Source organism: Nanorana parkeri, unplaced genomic scaffold, assembly GCF_000935625.1.
Source record: "Nanorana parkeri isolate BGI_ZX_2015 unplaced genomic scaffold, ASM93562v1 scaffold1652, whole genome shotgun sequence".
Classification (NCBI taxonomy): Eukaryota; Metazoa; Chordata; class Amphibia; order Anura; family Dicroglossidae; genus Nanorana; species Nanorana parkeri.
Window position 1 is genome coordinate 29,496 of NW_017307920.1, and position 20,532 is coordinate 50,027.

The 20,532-nt window shown below is 40.3% G+C and overlaps 1 protein-coding gene across 1 annotated transcript in view; it reads right to left on the reverse strand.

The window, feature by feature from the left end:
- IPO11 (importin 11) overlaps nt 1–20,532 on the reverse strand; it is a gene marked incomplete at its 3' end in the record, with an annotated part of 147,463 nt that overhangs the window by 28,543 nt on the left and 98,388 nt on the right. The window contains exons 14-16 of the mRNA XM_018571001.1: nt 19,415–19,462; nt 12,893–12,998; nt 7,843–7,969 (exon numbers count right to left, since the gene is read on the reverse strand). Of these exons, the coding sequence (XP_018426503.1) occupies nt 7,843–7,969; nt 12,893–12,998; nt 19,415–19,462 (281 nt within the window). The remainder of the gene's footprint in view (nt 1–7,842; nt 7,970–12,892; nt 12,999–19,414; nt 19,463–20,532) is intronic.

Genomic DNA, 20,532 nt, shown 5'->3' on the forward strand with positions numbered 1-20,532 from the left:
AAAACATGAATGAGTATTGCAGGAACGTCCCCCCCCTCCCCCCCCCCGTAGTTTTGGATTGAGTAGAGGAAGAGTTAGAACGCCAGTCAAGTTCTTACTGCTATTTGGGGGGAATTTTCCATCCCAAAAACTCAAATTGAACCAAGTGACAAACTTTGTTGGATATCTCCATGCTGAGCAGCAATAGTTGTCCTGAAAGTCATATTAACCCATGTGCAAAAAAGGGCACAGAGCATGCAAAGTATAAATACGCAAAAACGAAATGTTGAAGCTAGCAAAGTACAAACGCTAAAGGGAAACATTTTCTCAATGATTCTACTCCAAATTTGTGAAAGGCTTTCTAAAGCAACTCCATATATTGTGGGAAATTAACCTGCTATTGCTAGCTAGAAATTGTAAGGCCCTATACACATGGTTGTGCTTCCTTAGCACACATGTGTTATGTCACACAATGTGTTAAGGCAGCTCACTCATTTAAAAGGAGCTGCCTAACCCACCAAAAAAGATGCATACATTATGTTTGGCAGTTCCGGGCAGTGCATAACCGCACACTATTGTGCTGTGGTGTGTTCCCACTATTGTGCTGTGGTGTGAATGGGGCTTAAACATTTTGCCAAAATTTCAAAGTCCTCTCAATTTGACTTATTTTATGTAATACACTGTGGCCTCAATTTACAATACCCCTTTTATGGCAACTGTCTTGTGCTGTCAGTACCCCCACCCAGATAACTAGCTAGCCTTTGGAGTTGTAAGAGGCAGTTTGCCCACTTATAATATCAGCATCTATTCTTTTACTCTATTCTGTTCTACATATATCACCTTGAAGGAGGTAAACTGAGAGTATATATTACAATATTCCAGCAACAAACATGCACAAATTGTGCACACACTGCCACAATACTGATAGTCAGCAACATGATATGTGGGGAGATATGGGCTACCCCTAAAAGCCCTGATGGCCCAAAGTCATGGCCCACGTTGGCTATTCAGAAATCAAGCCCTGTTAAAGAGGACCTAAACTCAAAAAGTTAACATTAGTTATGTTATAGGGAACATCTAGAAACGTTAACTGTGCTTAAGCAAAAATAATTCTGACAAATAGCATAAAACTTATATGCATCCCTGTTCCTTAAACCTATTATTTCCAGTGAGAATATACCAGTTTGACATGCCTGATATAGGCAATTATATATACTTAGGTACTGTTAACTGTAAAATAGCTAAATGTGTACTCAAACCATTTTTATTCTTGAGTTTCTTATCATAATTGCTAGAAAAAACTCTCCTGCTCTGTGCAGGGGATGCATAAACAGAAAGATGGCCGCGAGCAGATAGAAGAGGTTTCATTGTGAAAACAAAAACTATTTAATTTTGATGTCCCTTTAAATATGGCAATTCATTTTCCAATTACCAAGTCAACAAAAACATTGCAGAACCCATGGGGATGGGCTATTTACAGCTTTCTGTACAGTGAGATGATAAGCAGACATTAAGAGCAATAAAGGAATATGCTACTGTTGGAGAGAACAAAGATATAGAACAAACACAAAAATGAAGCCAGACTGAAGACTGTGAATTGCTGAATGGTGGGACAACAATATGACAGCTACGGATCTGTGTACATCTGGAAACCACTGTGGGAGCTTCCTGAAGTTACAAAATCAAAGTGAATTGCTTATTTCAAATATTTATCTGTTTCAGCAGAACAGGCTGCTTTCTGTCATAAACAATAACATATTAAGAATTCCTATTAAAAAAATTAAAGTAAATTGTAAAAAGGAAAAAAACTTTTTGCAGATTTAAAAAATTGTTGGAAAAGTTGAAATAAAGTGTAACGAAAAATACAACAAGCTAGTAACAGTTAGCCTTGTGTGATAATCTAATGAGTAGCATTTATAGTATCATAAATTCTGCTTGGTTGCTGAAAAAAAAGGCAAAACTATAATCCTAATCTTTTTGACAGGGAGTCATTGCTTTATCAGGGACAATGATCATTTCTATTATATTCATATCATCTAACACAAAGCAACCTTATAATTTTTTTAACTTTAAAAGGCAGTTCGAGAGTCCAAAAAGTTAGGCCATCCAGCAGTCATCCCGTGACAATGTCAGTACTAAAACTATGTTAATCCATTATAGTTATTAGTTATCTGTGTATATTTCCACCCAACCTTTCTAAATGGTGCCCCACAGCCTCTCTTCCAGCAAAAAATAAATAATGGTACTCAAAAATTGCCAATGAAAAAAAAATATTTTGCTATTTCTGAATCGCAATCAGGTAAAGCTACAATTTAAACCTCCAATCTTGTACCTCAATATTCTGAAAAAGAAGGAACTAAAACAGTTGGACACATACGCATGAAATCAGGAAACTGTGCATTACTAAAGACCCTTCAGCTATCTCTTCTCCATGTGTGCATACGGCAGGGCTGAAGAAAACCCAGGAGCCGGACAGCCAAAGCTCCTGAAAAATTACTGTTGGTGCCTAACTTTTAAGTTTTTCTCTAGTTGTCGTCAATGGCTCCTAAAAATCCTGCTGGCTCCTGGATTGGACAGACTGGCTCGTAAATTCCACATCACTTTGTCTACCCCTGACATAAGGTCACAATGTTGACCAGTATGCAACCCAGGTCTCCAAGTAAGGCTGGTGACACACTAACAATCCTGATGGTAACCATTGGTCCTGCTTGTGACCTCTCACTAGGGACAGCATTGCTAAAATGTGCAGGGAAACTGCTCGCCTGTGTGTACGTGCGGCTCTCTCTCCAGCTGGATCAATGAGTCATCGCTCCCTCTTTTCCCAAATTGCTGCAGAATGTAAATTGCATTTGAAAGAAAGACATCTCGCTCATCCGGCTGATGAGGAGGCAACACATGTAAGCAGATTAAAGTTCCACCTCCCTGCGGTGTCCTACAATGCAGGTTCTCGTAAAAAGCAGGATTGCAAGTCGGACATTAGCCTAATGTGCTTCTGAGCTGAAATAATAATAATAAAGCGGCCATGTGCATTAGCGATCCTTACACCTGCCTCTTGTGAGTTAAGGGTGTCAACTGTAGGCTGTCATTGCTCACCTCCTTCTGAAAATGTTAGTTGACTGGCTGGGTTTGGCTTTAATATGCCTGATTCATAAACTGAGCAAGAATCCACCAAATATAAGGAAAAGTCAAAAGGCATGGGACAGACACTAAAATGATGAAAATAAAAGGCTACTTCTGAACTGCAGAATTCCTGGTTTACACTTACTGTGCCACAGTACAAAACAGGGATAGGGTCTGAGTCATCCAATCTAGTCGTTTTATTTCTGTCTTCCACTTGGGTTACCCTTCCCACCTCGATGGCAAAGGAGCCTGTCGCAGCCAGATCATACAGTACAAATAAAGAGTTTTGCAGCTTGGTGGAACCCTTTGATATGTAATGTTTTAATGTCCATCCTATGCCTAATGGAAGCTGTTATGGGGAATATTGCCCAAAGCTACACTTACCCTTTCAAAAAGCAATTAAAATGACAAATGTGTTCATGGTAACCAGTGGTGTAAGTTGCTGTTTGAAGTAAGGATAAGGATATTTATACTATAAAAAAGAAACCAATCTTCACCTGTATCAACATAAGGTCATGCTGTCTATGAATATTCACTTTCATAAACAGCAATTAACTGATCACTTTAATTACTGTCATATAAACAGTAAAATTATTGCAGCATAAAAAGCTAAAATAAATTCAGTGGCAAACCTAAAAGGAAACATTTGAAAGTTAATGAGGAAAGGCACACTGCTATGAGATGCATTCATTATGCCAACTGTCACGAACAATGCTAACAAAATCATACAACGTTTAGCCAATTACACAAATTACTAATGTGATTTTTGTCAGCCTCTTCTGAGTGAAGGAAAGAGGAAAGACTGCCTGATACATATTAATACTAAGCTATTCGTCTCTTGTTTTAAAAAAAAATGTTTCTATTACTTGGAGCTTCAGGATCACTAATGGAATTGACAACATGCTAATTATACAAACTGTTCAGTACAGTAATATAGTTTTATTCTGGATGGATAGATAGATAGATAGATAGATAGATAGATAGATAGATTAGATAGATATTCTATTTAACCCCTTCATGACTGAGGCCTTTTTTTCATTTTTTGTACCCATGTTATATTCCACATTTTAGGCCTGAAAATTACTTAAAACCCCCCAACATTATATATTTTCTGAATGCCAAGACCCTATAGAATAAAATGGTGGTAGTTGCAAATTTTTATGTTGCGCAATATTAGCGCAACTCCTTATTAAACCCCCAAATTTTGTGACAAATTAGATGGCTGGTGCCCAGAAAATTGGTGCTCCAAACATAATTGGCCTTGGTGATCCAAACAAAAGCAGTAATGTAGCAAAGGTTCAGAAGGCACTCAATGGTCTTTCACAGGATTAAACACATACAAAGTAAAATAAACCTACTTTTTATATGTTTACTCTAGTGGAAGACCTCTGAGTGCCTACTGACCCTTTCCGCTCAGATAGACCACTGCTTCCCCACAGAGAGCAAGGGTCTTACTCTGCATCCATTGACAGACATTTCTATCCTTGCTCTGGCTTCTTTCTAAAGAAAATGAACTGTAAAAATGGCTATACACTGCTCTATTTTTTTGTTCAACCCGCAGGCTGAATGCAAAAAAATAGAGCAGATTCCTCCATCATCACTACGACCAGGTTGATCGAGGAATTCCCGCTGTTCCTTTGGTAGCTCTATCCGCACAAAGATTTTCCAACGGACTCCTTCAATCAGCTGGTTGAGGGATGCCAGCCAAATGGTGCAGGCAGTGGCACCCAACGTGCAAAGTTCGAACAGTGTATGGCCACTTTAAGACTCTGAATATATTTTGTTTTGGATGTGCATGGAATATATTAAACTGATTACAACTTAAAGTTAATTGGGCGTTAAAGGATTCTACATGTGCCTACAGAGCACTGCAGAGAAAAAAAAAACAAAGCTCAGCCCACTGCAAATCTTTAGGTCTGAGGAAAGAACTGGACATGGGAGTGACACACACACTTCAAATATCACAGTGCCTGTCTCTCTTCATGGAATTCTTCATCACAAGGTGGAATGAAATAGCCATAGCATTACAATTACTACAGGCAAAAGGAGCTACATTGACAAGGAGACATCTCTAATTCAAGGCAATGTGTAGAGCCTGAGAGACATTGATTAGAGAAGCTCTGACAAAAGGGTTGAGCGATGAAAGCCTCCTCAGTGGATGCCATGTTAGTGCACGTGTTTTATGTATATACTGGTGGGTAATGAAGAGACCCAGTGCTCATTAAGTACATTTTCTGTTTCATTCCATCTTGCAGTTCCTCCCAGTTTACCGCCAATTATTTCATCGTCTGAGCCTTTAACACCTGATATCTATTTCCAGCACATGCAAAGGCATGTCTGCCACTCACTGTAATGAGCCGTGCCGCATTAAAACATCATCCCACATTAATTCCATATGTTACAACAACATCCTTGAAAGACAAAGGAGGATAAAGGAAAAAGACACTTGTGGATACAGCTACTGGAGTACAACCATTCCTTTAATAAACATGTATGTATATACTTGCAAATGTAAAATCCTCTTGGAGAGGTTAGCTTAACCATCAGCATCACCAATGTAATTGCCCAAAAAGCCCGCATCCACTTTTACATCTTCTGTCTGTAATATACCATATGCTTTACGTTATTCATTTTCTTTCCATCTCCCCATGATTATTTGCTTGCCTGGTGCTGCCTACTTTGAGCTTTCCCTGGTTGATCTGGCTGCTGAGCTCACCCTAAGCCTGCATTCACAAGGGGCTATTATGTGTCCAGGAAAAATCATCTATCCCGAACCGCAGGTAATCGTTCCATGTACAATTACATGCAAACTACCACTGACGGATGCACCTGTTCTCAGCCTGTCATTACCTTCTAAGGGCACAGAGGACACATCTATACGGACATACCAGGGATTCCTGCCACAAGAATCTGCAGGTTCTTGCCGCAGAATTCCCCAGCTGCAGCTTAAAGCTCCATGTGAATGGTGACTAAGCTACCTGTAATGGTGCTGGGAGCGACACAGACACAAAGGTCTGATTAGAGCAGTAGTTTTTGTCACATTCGTCTGGTAACCGTGCCGGATCGTCCCTTTTGTCCAGGTTCCATGTCTGATTTTCCCCTCTGTCCTAGGTGCTTGGCTGTCATCCTATGGGGATTCATAAGGCTGCAGCCAATCTTCTCACTTCCTTTTCTATTTAGGTTCAGCTCACTTGTTGCTCTGGGTTCGAGCAACGAGTCTGTTTCTTGCTGCTGGATCCTCCTGTGTACTTTGTTATTTACCGGGGTTTCTGGAGTTTTTCCTGCATCCCTTGTTCCCCTAGATTACTCATGTACCCCTGTGGATTTCCTGCTTGGCAGTTCCCTCCTTGATGTTCCGTGTGCCCCTGTTTACTCTCAGACCCTTGTGATTTCCTGTAGTATTGCTGTGCATTCACCTGTGAGGTGTGAGTGACCATACTTGTCTGTCTGCTGATTGCTATCCACTTGTGTGTGCCCTCTCTTAACCCCAGAGTGTCTGCTCTTTCCTATCTTCCTACTTCTTTTGAGCATTTGTCAGAGGGCCGCAACCTGGGAGTTGCCCTGCCGTACAACATCCTCACCATCAGAGGCTCTGGAGAAGACCAGGCTCATCTTAGACCATGCACCTCTGGCACACCACGTTTACTGTACAGCCACTCACTGTTCCCTGTGCCGGACAGCTCCGCAAATCACGGAACCCACGGTCCCTAGTGCCCCAGTTCCCAGACCTGACAGTTATACAGTAATAAACCTATATTGGCTACTGCAGGGGGCTGTGAGCGTTGAGACCTGTAGCACTGCAGTTAACAGGTACAGCTGTAATACTAATTTACTGATTAGGGCCCTTAAAACATTAGGGGTCAATTGCCAAGTTTGCATCACACACCCATTGACCCTGTTTAATATTGGGTAAAAGAAGGTGAAAGCTAGTTGCATAACGTGGCTGCACCAGAACATATATTTAGATGGCATAGCTGATTTTCTTTTGTAAACGTGTTTACTCAGACCATCAAGCTCATGTTAACATATATGGAAGAGGAAATAATCCAGATCTGACCTGGTCCAGGGGAAATAAGAGCAGTCATGCAAAATAACCCAACCTTATTCCCTGGAAGCAGTCAGCTATCACTGTCAGCTGATAACTGCAAATATAACAAAAGTCACGATGGACTTGTCCAGATGTAGAGTTACTCACAGAAACAAGATGACTGCCATTATTTCATTTTTGACTGATTTGGTCTAATCTGCCCATTAAGATGCTTGCTTTTGGGCACCTTTAATGTGTTTAAATGACAGTCAACCAATTCAGGCAGCTTCAGAGGGAACAAAATTGTGTCTATGGCACATTTACATCCTACCATATCGATCTCAGGAGGAAAGTTGAATTCATGGGAAAATCCAAGGTATTATTAACCCAATTTATGTCTGCCACAGGGATGTTTTCTGAGTACACAGACATGCACACTTAGACAGCTCAAGCTATTTGCTTCAATGCAAAAGCCTTTGGTCACAATCTAATGTCTATGGCTAGAATTTGCTGGCATATACAACAAAGATTTAGCCAAAACTCAATTATAAAATTTCCAAAGGTAGAGCAAGTGTGATGGTTCTAAATAACATAAGAACTGTTACGAAAACTGAACCCTGTACTAAATTCGTATATTTCAAAATAGAAAACAACCACAATTCAAAAAACAGAGACCTATTGTCTAGCACTGTTCAGCATCCGTTCAATGTACTTACTACTAAGTCTTGGTCTTGCAGCAAACTTAGAATTGCTTCATACAGTGATGGTCTCAACTCAGATTTGAATTTTACAGAGACCCATTGTCCAATCAGCCAAATTATTCTGCGACGTAACAATTTATACCTGTAGTAATGAAAGACAATAAAAAGAATATATTTTAAAGTAATGTTATAACTTGAGGACAACTATATGCATAGTGTACAATGATAACAGAATGAACAAGCCATCATGAATGGCCTTATGGAGGAATATAAAACCTTGTACAGGCTTAGTTATAAAGTATTTACATTTCCCCTTTGTTGGCCTTACAGCTATTATAGCTGAAGTGCCAGGAACAATTGTTGGCATCCATCTGCCTGAAATCACTTATTGTACAGTCTGAGGATGGGATACAATGGGTTAGATCAGGCAGTGGACAAGGCAGCAACTGTTAAGCTGACCATTCACTATATGATTTTCCTCATTCAGCCCCATGGGCTAAACAAGAAAAAACACTAAACAGCGTGGATGGGGGAATATCCCCTGCTGGCTACTGTATATTGACAGCCCGTGCCAACAGCTGTCAGAATACCAAAACAGTGACTGCAGTCACTCTATGACCGACAGTTTTCAGCATGGCTCCTTCGACAGTTCTGTCATTTTAGCTATATACTGCTATTTATGTCTTTTTTATGTGGTCTAGGAACAGAAGAGCAACAAAAAAAAACAGAAAGTTACAAAGAGATTCCAGATAAAGAAGCTAACCCAGGACTAGACACTAGAGTTATTCAAGAAGCAGGCACACAAACAGGTAAACCAGAAATAAAGGCACATGAGGGAGAAAAAGACTCATGCAGAGCAGGGATGGACAACACCTGGTCACCATTTCAAAGAGAACAAAGCTTTCTGAGGCCTGTGTATTTGAACATTTGTTTGAAGGTTCATTAACTGCGGCTCCACCAGCTGACCCCAGAAGGCATCTAGTAAAAACAAGATTTCCTCACCCGACAGCTGATATACTTTTTAGAAAACCCTAGAAGCTTCTTGCTACACCTATTCTAGCCGACCATACACTATAGTGAATTTTGTCTGTTTCTTAATAATCGCTCTGTGGGAGGCCCTCTCAGCAGCCTTCCGCTCAACATTCTTATATCTGAGAATTGAAGGAGCCAGGCGAAAAATTGTCGGAGTAACAGTGACTGCAGCCAATTAGCTGAAGTCACCGGTTGGGTATTCTGACAGCAGCACACCCACCAATGTCAGAATATGATAGCTCGGCAGGAGGATTGTCCTCACAAGTTGACACAAGTGGGTTTACATCTGGTTGGAACTTCATTGTGTGTAGAAGCATGTATGTTGTCTTGAACCTACAGAGACAGGATATTGTCAGACAGCCTCCATTTTCTACCGAGTAACCTGTAATTACTGCTGTAAGGAGATTGTGGCCAATCAAATCTGTGCTTAGAGGATTTGCAGGTAAAAGTACAATAAAATCAAGTATCAAAAACACTTTTATTCAGCAGCCACCGGGAGAAGCAAAGGGAATACTATAGGATGCTGCTTGAGTCTTCTGGCGGTTTTTACAGGTACATAACATGAAAAGAATGCATTAAATGCACAGATGATCTTATAGGAAGACTGTCATTGAAATGGTCTGGCAACAGGGCCACTTCCATGAAGGGATTCCATGGGGTGTTCATCATTCTGCTTAAGAGATGGACATCTTAAACCATGTCAACTGTGTTATTTTTCAGGAAATATTTTTCATTGTTGTCTGTGTGGCATTGTCTAAAAAACACCATAAAAATCCAGAGCAATGGGTTTGCCTGGGTCTGTTTTACTGATATATTTACACACACTTTGCTTTTGATAACTTGTGTAAATATGTCAGTAAAATAGGAATGGGAAATATGTGTAGTTTGCTGGATCCTAACTTTTTCAGCTGGCTACTACATCTCTGCGAGACTTGTCCCGTCCTGATGTAGAGACATGTGTTGTGGGCAGTAGATAAGTGAAATGACAATTGATCAAGAAATCTTAGAAAGTCAGGACAATTTTTATTTACATAATTGTAGAAGAAAACAGAAGAAAGTTGGGTCTTGGTACAACAGTATCAATCTTACTTAAGATATCTGCATAAAAACGTCCACATTTTATTAACAAACATCATAAGAACCTTATATAAAAGAGGCCCTTGCATGCTTCATTAGGTGTTCATTATCATCAATACCTCCACCTACACCCCACCATTAGCACAAAGCATGATCTACAATATAGTCAAAATGTAACAAATGTAATATATTGCTTGATGATGGTACTATACTACATAATAATTCATCCTTTTCATAATTTTGTTCAAATTAAGTTTATTAAACAAATAAGCGACATTTAAATATGATATTAAAAAAATTATTCAGTGATATACAGTACAGCAGAGGAAGCACAGCTAGGCATCTCAACAAATTCCCATTATGTTAGCATGTATCAAGTTGTGAGATATACAAAACAACAAACATGAAGGGAAATAGGAATGAAGAGTAAGAAAGGGATAGAGAAGGGAAAGAAGGGAGAGAGGAGAAGGGGAAGCTACAGAAAAGGAAAGTGTTTTCTTCTGCTCCCACCATAGAAATGATCGAGAAGCTCCTAAAAGAACACTGATGAATTGCTCTCCCGAATGGTGCGGGAGATGCAACACCACATGTACCAGCCTCTGCACAGTCCAAATATTATTCATAATTTTAACCAAATGGCTGGGTTTATTTACAAAGTCACTTTGTAAAGGTATGGTGCATGTTCAAGTGACACTAAACTCAGGAGTTAAAACTTAAAAATGCATTCAAGTACCTTAAGGCCCGGTTCCCACCTGGGCGTTTTTCCGCGCGTTCGTATTTGTGGAAAAACGCTCAAACAGGGAAATGCCATTATTTTCAATGTGCATGGTTCCGAACGCGCGGGAAACCGCCCTACGCCCAAAGAAGTACATGTACTTCTTTGGGGCGTTTTGGTCGGGCGTTTCCATTGGGATACAGCCAAGTAGCCCTCGGAAACGCACGTTTGTCGCGCGTTTTTTTTACCGCGAATCACGGTAAAAACGCACGACAAACGCGCATATTCAATACGCCTAGGTGTGAACCCAGCCTAACTATTAACAGAAATGTATCTTATTTGTGTATCACTCGGCGGTAGATCCTCAAATCATCTCTGAATTGGTGCTGACACTGTCCTTCCTTCTGGAGGGTGGCTACTTTTGTTCCCCATGGTCCCTGTGTGTGTTGTAAAGTAATCACCGCTCCAAGCTCCAGGATGGATGACAATCTCATGTTTAGTTTACTAATTTGTATAGAGATTGTAGTCCATCGTGCGAGCAAGCTTGGAACGGTGGCTACTTTACAGCACACAGATGAACCATGGGAAACAAAAGTAGCCACCCTCCAGAAGGGAGGACAGTGTCAGCACCAATTCAGAGATGATTTGAGGATATACAGCCGAGTGATACACAAATAAGCTACATTTTTGTTAATACTTGGGGTACTTGAATGCACATTTAAGGTTTAACTCCTGAGTTTAGTGTCACTTTAATAACAAGTCTATAATGTTGTTTCTATTTTCATTTGGATGATGTTCATAACTATATATTCCTGTATTCTAGATATCTACTATCCATTCTCCTAAAAAGGAACTTTGGTTCATGAAACGAGATAGAACTAGAGTCCCATCATCAAGTAATTGTCACGGTCTGCGACCGGGGCACACGAAATGACAAAGAGTAGCGTGCAAAAAATGGTGTTTGGGATGAAAACACAGGAAGTAGGTGTCTGTGCGTTAATGGGGCCGCACTAGAGGCGCAGGTTCTAAGAAAGGCCAGGTGTTCGACAGAGCCTCTAATGGCGAGGATGATTGGCTGCTGGACACCTTCCAGGTTGCGGCCCTCTAGCACACCCACACAAACATAAAGGTTAGTTGTAGCACCGAGGTGCTGGATGCAACAGCAGGCAGGGTTAAAGCCTATACACAGACACACAAGTAGGCACAGGTGCAAGGACTCAGTGAAGAAGCTGATGATCAATCCACTGCAGGATGCACAGGATCTCACTGTGAGGAAGAGGGAATCCAGACACACAGGGAACAAGGTAGGTGGTAGCAACCGCAGAGATTACAAAGGCAAGGGATAAACAGGAAGTCCGACTGGGTGTAAAGACACATTGCTCGAACGGCACGGAACAAGTGAGCTGGACTTTTAAAGGAGAGGTTCAGAGTGGATTGGCAGCAAGCCACGCAGCTCAGACCGGAGGTAAAACCCGGCGCCGGATCATCACACAGGGAAGTGTGACAGTGATACATTATATTCACATAACTTTGACTGTATTAAAGATCATGCTTTGTGCTAGTGGTGAGTAATAGTTTTTTTTATTGTTGGTGAAAAAATGTGGATGTTTTTCTCTGCTTATCTTGTGTAAGATTCATACTGTTGTGTCATAAAGTCCCAAAGTTCCTCTTTTCTTCTTGAGGCATGATGGCACATTCCCCAAAGGGGATCATTTATGGATTTCATGCATAATCAACTATTGGTTTATTTACAATATTGCTCTGCATCCAGCGGTGGTATCAAGTAAATATCAGTCCTGAGTCTGGGTAACAGTTCCTATGGGTTATATTGGTGGCACCACAATTAGGAGCAGCAACTTTGCCACAATCAGTGGCAATGGGCTGTTTGGATAACAAATGCTAATTTGTGGGAAGCTGAAGAGACATATTTATCTGTCCAAAATAACAAATTCATTATAATGCTTAGGTTGGCAGACTTGCAAAGCTAGCAGATTGGTTGTTATCAAGAACTAAAAAACATTGAACATATGAAGTGGTTATAGCAGCAGCCTAGCCCCTGTGATATCATACTATGGTATGCTAAACCCAATTTCATGAGAAGGGAGCAACATTCTACTATACCTTTCCATACATTGCAGAAGGCTTCCAATATAATATACATCACAGATCACAAGAGAAATGTAGCTAGAACGCTACATAATGAAATTGATATCACATCCCAGGAGGACAAAATGTTCTCACCTATCATGGGTAATTTGCAGTTCTCCAAGCAGTTGATTTTTAAACCACTCATTGAAGTCCACACTGTCAAATAATTCATATGCAGCCAGTCCCACAGCATTGTAAACTGAAGGAAGATAAATGAAAGAGGAGTTAGTCACTGGTAACAGCAGAAATGTAATGTTGTACAACATTACAGTCTACAACAGTAGTCAAATAATGTAATGAAATAAACACACAGGCACATTCAACAAAGCAGCACAAGAACCGGGAATGTACTTTGCCTGACTTATGGAACAAGCTAGGATGGGATATATTTAACAGCCCACTTCTAAAACAAGAGGTGCTGACGTGCTTTGAAACCAATCAGAAAGCATCTTTAAAGTGTAACTAAATCCAATTTTCACTTTTTGAGTAGTGAAGTCAGGTTCTTATTACTGCCCGAGTCCCGTAGACCCCCAAGATTGACAGTGAGGAAACTTTCAAAATGTTGATGCGTCACCAGAAAAGGAATAGATGTGCGTATTACTGGATTAATATATAAGCTTCTATTATTTTATTATCGTAGACTGCACTAAAACCAGGAATAGAATTCACAGAACAGTTCTTGCTTACAAAATAACAATGAACTTAGCAGCAGCTGTTCTGATCGAATGTCAATGAACTACAGGGGCATCATTGCACTTGCATTAATTTGAGGACTATCTGCTATCAGTTAAGTAAAGTGTGTGTGTGTGTTGTGTTGTGTGTACAATGGTATTATGTCGAGAGACTTAACATGTAGTGTAAAATCAGTTACCTTATGGTCACTGTAAATGGATATTTAATAACAGTGCCAGACAATTGGAGATCTCTCCAAGATGTGATCATTGAATTAGGAGTATAAGCACTAGAATGGTGAGATTCATTTTGGTAGGAATGGCCACGCTGACCAATTAGAAGCTTTTCCTTCTTCCAGGAACTGAACCCCAGCTCGAAATCACTTCTCAATGAGAGCTCGCCATTTGTCAGCATTGTATACTGCAGCAGGGGTGCACAATTTGTATCACCCGATGCCCGGGACATGCAATTATGGGCGTTGGGCAGGTGGTTTCTTATAGTGATTTTTTTTTTTTAATACCCGAGAGGAGCAGCGAGGAACGTAGCAGCAGGCAATTCTGCCAGCAGCCCCCAGAGGACCCCCTTCCCCTCCCCTGCTGCTGAGAGTGCGGTGGGGAGGAGAAGGTGAGGAGGAGAAGGTGAGGAGGCGAGTGACAGGAGAGTGAGTATTCTTCATCTCCCATCAAGCTAGCTCCATAGATATTTGCTGCCCTGCTCATTAGGCATACATCTTCATACAGAAACACAAACATGTAGGCTTGGATCACCTATAAGTAATGTAAAAAATAACCTGCCAGTCAATTCTTAAGTTCACTATAGTGTTTAACACTATAGTGAACATAAGAATTGGGGTTTTTAACATTGTCCCAGAGTGAATGGAACATTTTGTTGAACACTAATTATATAAAATGATATGTTTTATTGAGAAATAAAATTAAAATAATACACACAGAATATAATGATAAAAGTCCCTAAATGCCTAATTAACCTCCTGCAAACCCACACTTGATATTGTTAAACAATATCAAGAGTTATTAAGTATTGGCTTGCAGGAGGAGGTTAATTAGCCATACAGTTTTACAGTTGAATGCGGATTACAAGGATGCATTACAGAGGTGAGCTGTGTGTTCTGCGTTTCTAGTCCAAAAATGTCAATAACTTAGGGTACATGGACATTTTTGTAGTTTGCATGTATGTTCATTTATGCCAGTAAGGATATGAAACAAAGATGAGTGCAAAAGATACCCATTATTAACCTGACAGTCTCGAGATCTCCCTACTATAAAATGCACACTTTGAGTTCTATCAGAATAGACTATGAAACTGTATTTTTCCTTTCTGAGTCACACTAGAGACAGCCAATATAGAGCAGGTGTTCCCCAGTCAAATAAACATTACTAAGAATTGGGAATACGCTATCACTGATGTAGAAATGTTCCTGGGTAGAGATCCCGCTTGAGATGACAGTTTCTCAGAGGAATCCATGCCATTACGTGTTGAGGTGTCTAAATAAATCAGCATGGTGACGTTTTGAGGAAATAAGCTCATACAGATAAAGTCAAAGTTCAAAACAATATTTATTATTATTGCTGCTATGTGGGAATGGGGCAATTTGAATCGCATGTAAATGTAACAGATCATTCAGTGAACTGCTCCACTGCAACTGTGCTAAAGTTGGGAAGACCACTCAACCATTCATTATATGTTTCATGTAATTTCATGATTGTAACGCATCTCTCCACATTTAGAGGGCAGAGCTCTGAACCTGGGAACACTTTACTTGCATTTTCTCAGACTCAGAATCAGGGTCATGTAAAGAAACCAATTACCTTATACAACGGAGTTGTTTCAAATCTTACAGGCAGATATTGTGGAACCTCTACACTCCATGTACTCCTCGGTGTGGGGGGGCTCCCCATACCCGGCAACGTGAAAAGAGGCATACATCAAATTACTGCCTAAGGAAGGGAGGGACCCTACGAATCCCAGCTCGTATAGACCAATTTCGCTCCTAAACGTAGACGCCAAAATCCTCTCTAAAATAGTAGCGAATAGGCTAGCGGATATTCTGCCAACCCTGACTCAGCCGTCACAGGTGGGTTTTGACAAAGGCCACTCGGGTGTGACGAACATACGGAAAGTATTGGTGGCACTGGAGCAGGCTCGATCCAACCCCTCACTAGACTCGGCCATTCACTTTGGACGCCGAGAAAGTGTTTGATAATGTAAATCTGAGATGGCTGTTCAGGGTACTAACAGAATTTGGCTTTCAGGGACGAGTCTTCTCTTTCTTCGAACAAATGTATGCCTTCCCAATTGCCAGGATACTGACCCAGTATCAATTGTCAAAGCCATTTTCAAAGCCTTTTAACTTGGAAAAGGGAACAAGACAGGGATGCCCTCTGTCCCCTCTGCTGTTCAATCTGTCCCTAGAACCACTGGCAGTTCACATATCACATTCGGACGCTTGTCATAGTATTAAGGTGGGCAAAGCAGAGCTTCGCCTGGCACTGTTTGCAGACGATGTCCTGTTGTTCACCTCCCGTCCAATTGAAGATGTCCTGCTCATTTGCAATATGATAGATCACTTCACAACTTTCTAGGTTCCCCCTGGATTAATTTCCTGAAAAGCAAAATCCTCCCCCTGTCAGGAACAGCAGGGGTGGATGAGCACGGAGTGATGAGGGTGGCACAGCAGCAGATAACCTACTTAGGTATAAAGGTGGGTAAGACTCCCTCCTCTCTCTATCATCTCAATTATCCCCCTCTAATACAAAACATTTGCAAGGAATTGGATATGTGGAGGGATCTTCCCCTGTCACTCTTCGGGAGAATTCACCTCATCAAAATGATAAGTTTCGCAAAGCTGCTATACCCATTACAAACTCTCCCCTTACTGTTGAAAACGACTGATATCACTTGTTTTAATAGAGCTATGTCAACTTTCATCTGGCAAGCAAAACGGCTGAGAATTTCTTTTAAGAAACTGTGGCTCCCGAAGGGTGAGGGGGGAACTAATCTCCCGAATATTAAACTATACAATATGGCCTGTTTACTCCGTCATGCACTGGACTGGCTATCCAATAGCTCAGTTTATTCAAATACCCAATTGGAGGCAGAGCTAATCACCCTGTGGGATCTTAAAGCTGTCCTCCATTGCAGGCTCTCCTCCTTACCCCTAAACATTCGACACATCTCTTTGATTAAGGACACGATTAGTGTATGGCGAGAAGTTAGGAAATCTCTGAAACGTTCCTTATATATGTCCTCCCAGTGTCCCTTAATGGAAAAAACTATTTCATCCTCAAGCTTTTGCCCCATACGCCTTCAAGGACCTCATACAACAATATCGTATACTTCACCAGGACTTTCTACACTTTCTGCAGCTGAAGACCACATGGCACAGTTTTTCGGGAACGCCAAGGTCCCTTTTCTCTTTGTCATTCCTAGATGTGCTTATATCGAGCAAATCTTATTCCATATCAACAGTATACCCAAAACTACAAGCTTTATTGCTTCCGCCCCTCTCACGTTTAAATATGAGAGGATGGTCAAGGGACTTTGATGACCCGGATTTACTGCCTAAAATACTCACGGGTTACACCAAAACGAGATCAGTAATAACTAATAAAACTTGGAAGGAAACCCCAATTTAAAATCTTACATCGGGCCTATGTACCTTACTTTATCCCAGCAACAACGTCCACTACACCACGCCAACCAATCTCAATTTGCCCTAAATGTGGACTGCAACGCAAGACTCTACACCACTGCTTCTGGGCGTGTCCAGAGGTATCGAACTTTTGGACACAAGTTCTAGGATATGTCAATACCATAGTTTCATGGAAACCTGACCTTGATTGTGTCTCTTTCGATATCTAGACCATTCTACTGAACAACAAAGTCATACCAGATATAAAGGCTTGGACTGGGTACACATTTGTCTCCTGGTGGCTAGGAGATGTCTCATGAGACACTGGAACGCCCCCTCAGTCCCCAGGATAAAGGAACTTATCAATGACTTGACAGCATTACTGGCTAAGGAAAGACTAGATGCCGAAATGCACAAGGATAATCATGCCTCATCCTTTTTCAAGAGATGGAAACATTTTATTGTAAAAACCCTCACTGCAATGAAGGTCACAAACCTGCTTCAGCCCTTCAGGTATACTAAGTGGTACCTGGAGGCAGATGTGTCGAATGCACTGGGGAGTCTGCGTTTAGCTCAGGATTAAATTATTTCATCCCTGCCTGATATTCGACCTAGACTTCGCCTCTAGCCGATCCCATATTTATACATTGTCTGTCCCTGATATGCAATAGATTGTGTAGAAAGATGGCAGCACTTCTAACTTGACACACCTTGCAAATATGATGTTTACTATATTGGGATATGCACCTTTTATGTAACCTGCTGATAATATATTTGTTTTCTTTTCTTTTTGTTTTATATTGGAAAAAAAATCAAATAAAATCTTAAAAAAAAAAAAAAAAAAAGAAACCAATGACCTTAAAGTATATTTCCACAATTGCAGCCAAATTGGGGTAACCCCTATTTTAAATTTGTTAAAAATTTCTCATCAACATAGAATAACCTAAAAATGTGTTTAAATTGCTGCTTGAACAAGACATGATCTATTCTGAAAGAAAAGTTGCTCCCTGTATTGAGTTTTGTTCTGAAATGCAGAGCAAAGGGGGACTAGGCAGGTTAATGGTAACATAATTAACCTTGTCTGTACTGTGCTGGCAGATCTTATAGCTACATAGCACATAATACATTTCTTTCAGCAAGCAATAATGATGCCACATTGTGGGAAGTTCAGATGTTGAGTTGTAGTGCAGATGGCAGGCTTAGAGTGTTGACACAAAGAAGTGAAGTGCATATTCACAAGACTGAGAAAAATTGTGTCAGTGCATTGAGGAAGTACATCCCATGGGCATCCTCAAAAAGTTTACAAACTTCTAGATCGATATGGTTATTAGGAGTGGGATATAACTTATAGAATTTCAGTAAAGAAATACATATTTATTTTTAGTTTTTGACCGTAGATACCCTTTAAAACAAGGAAGCTTGAAGATGGGTGAAAGCTTTGCAACTGCCTTATAGAAGCTGTCCTTACTGTTTCATGATTTAGAAATTTGCAACCCACAATTTATTTTCAAATCAGGCAGAGAGCAATAATAGTTTGTGTACAAGAACACAGAGATTAGGCCTTCGTATATTCCCATCAGTCAACCTTGATTCTTTATATGTAAGCAGTTAGCTTTAAAAGTAAGCCCATACAAAGTACCATCATCAACAATCAGTCAGCCCGACAGCAAGGCACCTTAATAAATGGTTGGTTTTGATCACCAGAAAATGCACTGCCTCTGAAAAAGGCAAACCAACGTTGTGTTAAGGTCCAGTTCATATCAATGCACCTAAGAGTGTGTTCCAAAACCTATGCTTGCTGCATTATTGGTGCAGTTTCAGTGCTTGTTCACACCAAGTCTGGAGCAGATCTGCATGCATATCTGTTTAAACACGTTTTTTTTTATACATTTTAGATTTATTAGTGATTTTATTAGTTTATTAGTAAATTAGTTTTATTAGTAAACAGCCACATCCTTCATGAATATGATGACCGGTAGCACAAGCAATACCAACTAAAAACAAACCACAAAAAAGTAAAACGCAGAGATCTAAGGGGACCTCCGAAGTCGGTGGTTGAAATTATCCATATAAATCTGTGCATCACATCAAACAGAGAACTAGATGCTTATTTATTAATCCATGAGAAAAGAAAAAAGGCACAAAATACAAGCTTTTGCTGAAAATAGCCAACTATCCTCTTCTATTCATTGAAAATATAAGGAATTAATCTAACTGGCTAAATAGACAAAAACCTCATCTTCTCTAGTGGACTGGTAATATGTAAGGTTTTCTTCATTTGAATTACATACCTGTTTCTTTAATTAATAAAGCATTCAAATCTTCTATTGGAGTTGGACCTGAAACAGAAAACAAAATTCCGTATTGCCAAAATAAGTATTTTGGAAGAAAACAATGTGCTGCAAAGGTGAGAGGGCAAGCATTGCCCAGAAGAGCTTGTAAAAGAGTTAGGTGTCACTTGCAATGAAATGCAGATGTACCTATAACATCTGTTTTACCTGTTATTAAGCCCTAACTATAAAGCAACAGTAAAGGCCTTACCTTGGCCATACCAATGCTTTAAAAATAATAATAATAATAATAATAATTTTTAAAAAAGCATGCAGCAGAGCCCTGGCCACGTGACCTGCCAAAGTCTTGTGACCAGCCTCTTCTCGAGTTAAAACTGCAAAGAGTTTACTTTAAAGCAGTAAGCAGATAGAACTTTAATAGACACCACATACTAGACACTGCAATCTGTATATTATGAATAGAAGTACAGTTTAAGAAACACTGTGGTGTCCAAAAAAAAGAGGTAACTGAACTCACCAATAAAGAGCTCCGTTAGTCTTCTTGTCTGAGGATAACCCTTGAATCTAAGAGTAAGCGGCCCCCTGAGATCCAACAGCTGCTGTCCTGTCAACTGCTGTCAGTTGTTCACATAACTCTTACCTGAAGGGCCCTGTTATGTGATAATGCTGAGCATACTCGAGACGGTATCTACTATCAACATGAGGTCAGGCATTTGCCAGAACAGCAATTGTCAGATTCCAGGTGACCTTTCACCTCTACCTCCCTAATCCCAGAGGCACCCTTAGTAAGCAAAGCTAAATCACAAGACAAATATAAATCTGTCATAGGTAAGCATAAGCATGTTTAATCATTTAAGATACACTATATTGTCAAAAGTATTGGGACACCCCTCCAAATCATTGGATTCAGGTGTTCCAATCACCTCCATGGCCAAGGGTGTATAAAATCAAGCACCTAGGCATGCAGACGCTTCTACAAACATTTGTGAAAGAATGGGTCGCTCTCAGGAGCTCAGTGAATTCAAGCGTGGTACCGTGATAGGTTGTCACCTGTGCAATAAGTCCATCCGTGAAATTTCCTTGCTACTAAATATTCCACAGTTAACTATTAGTGGTAT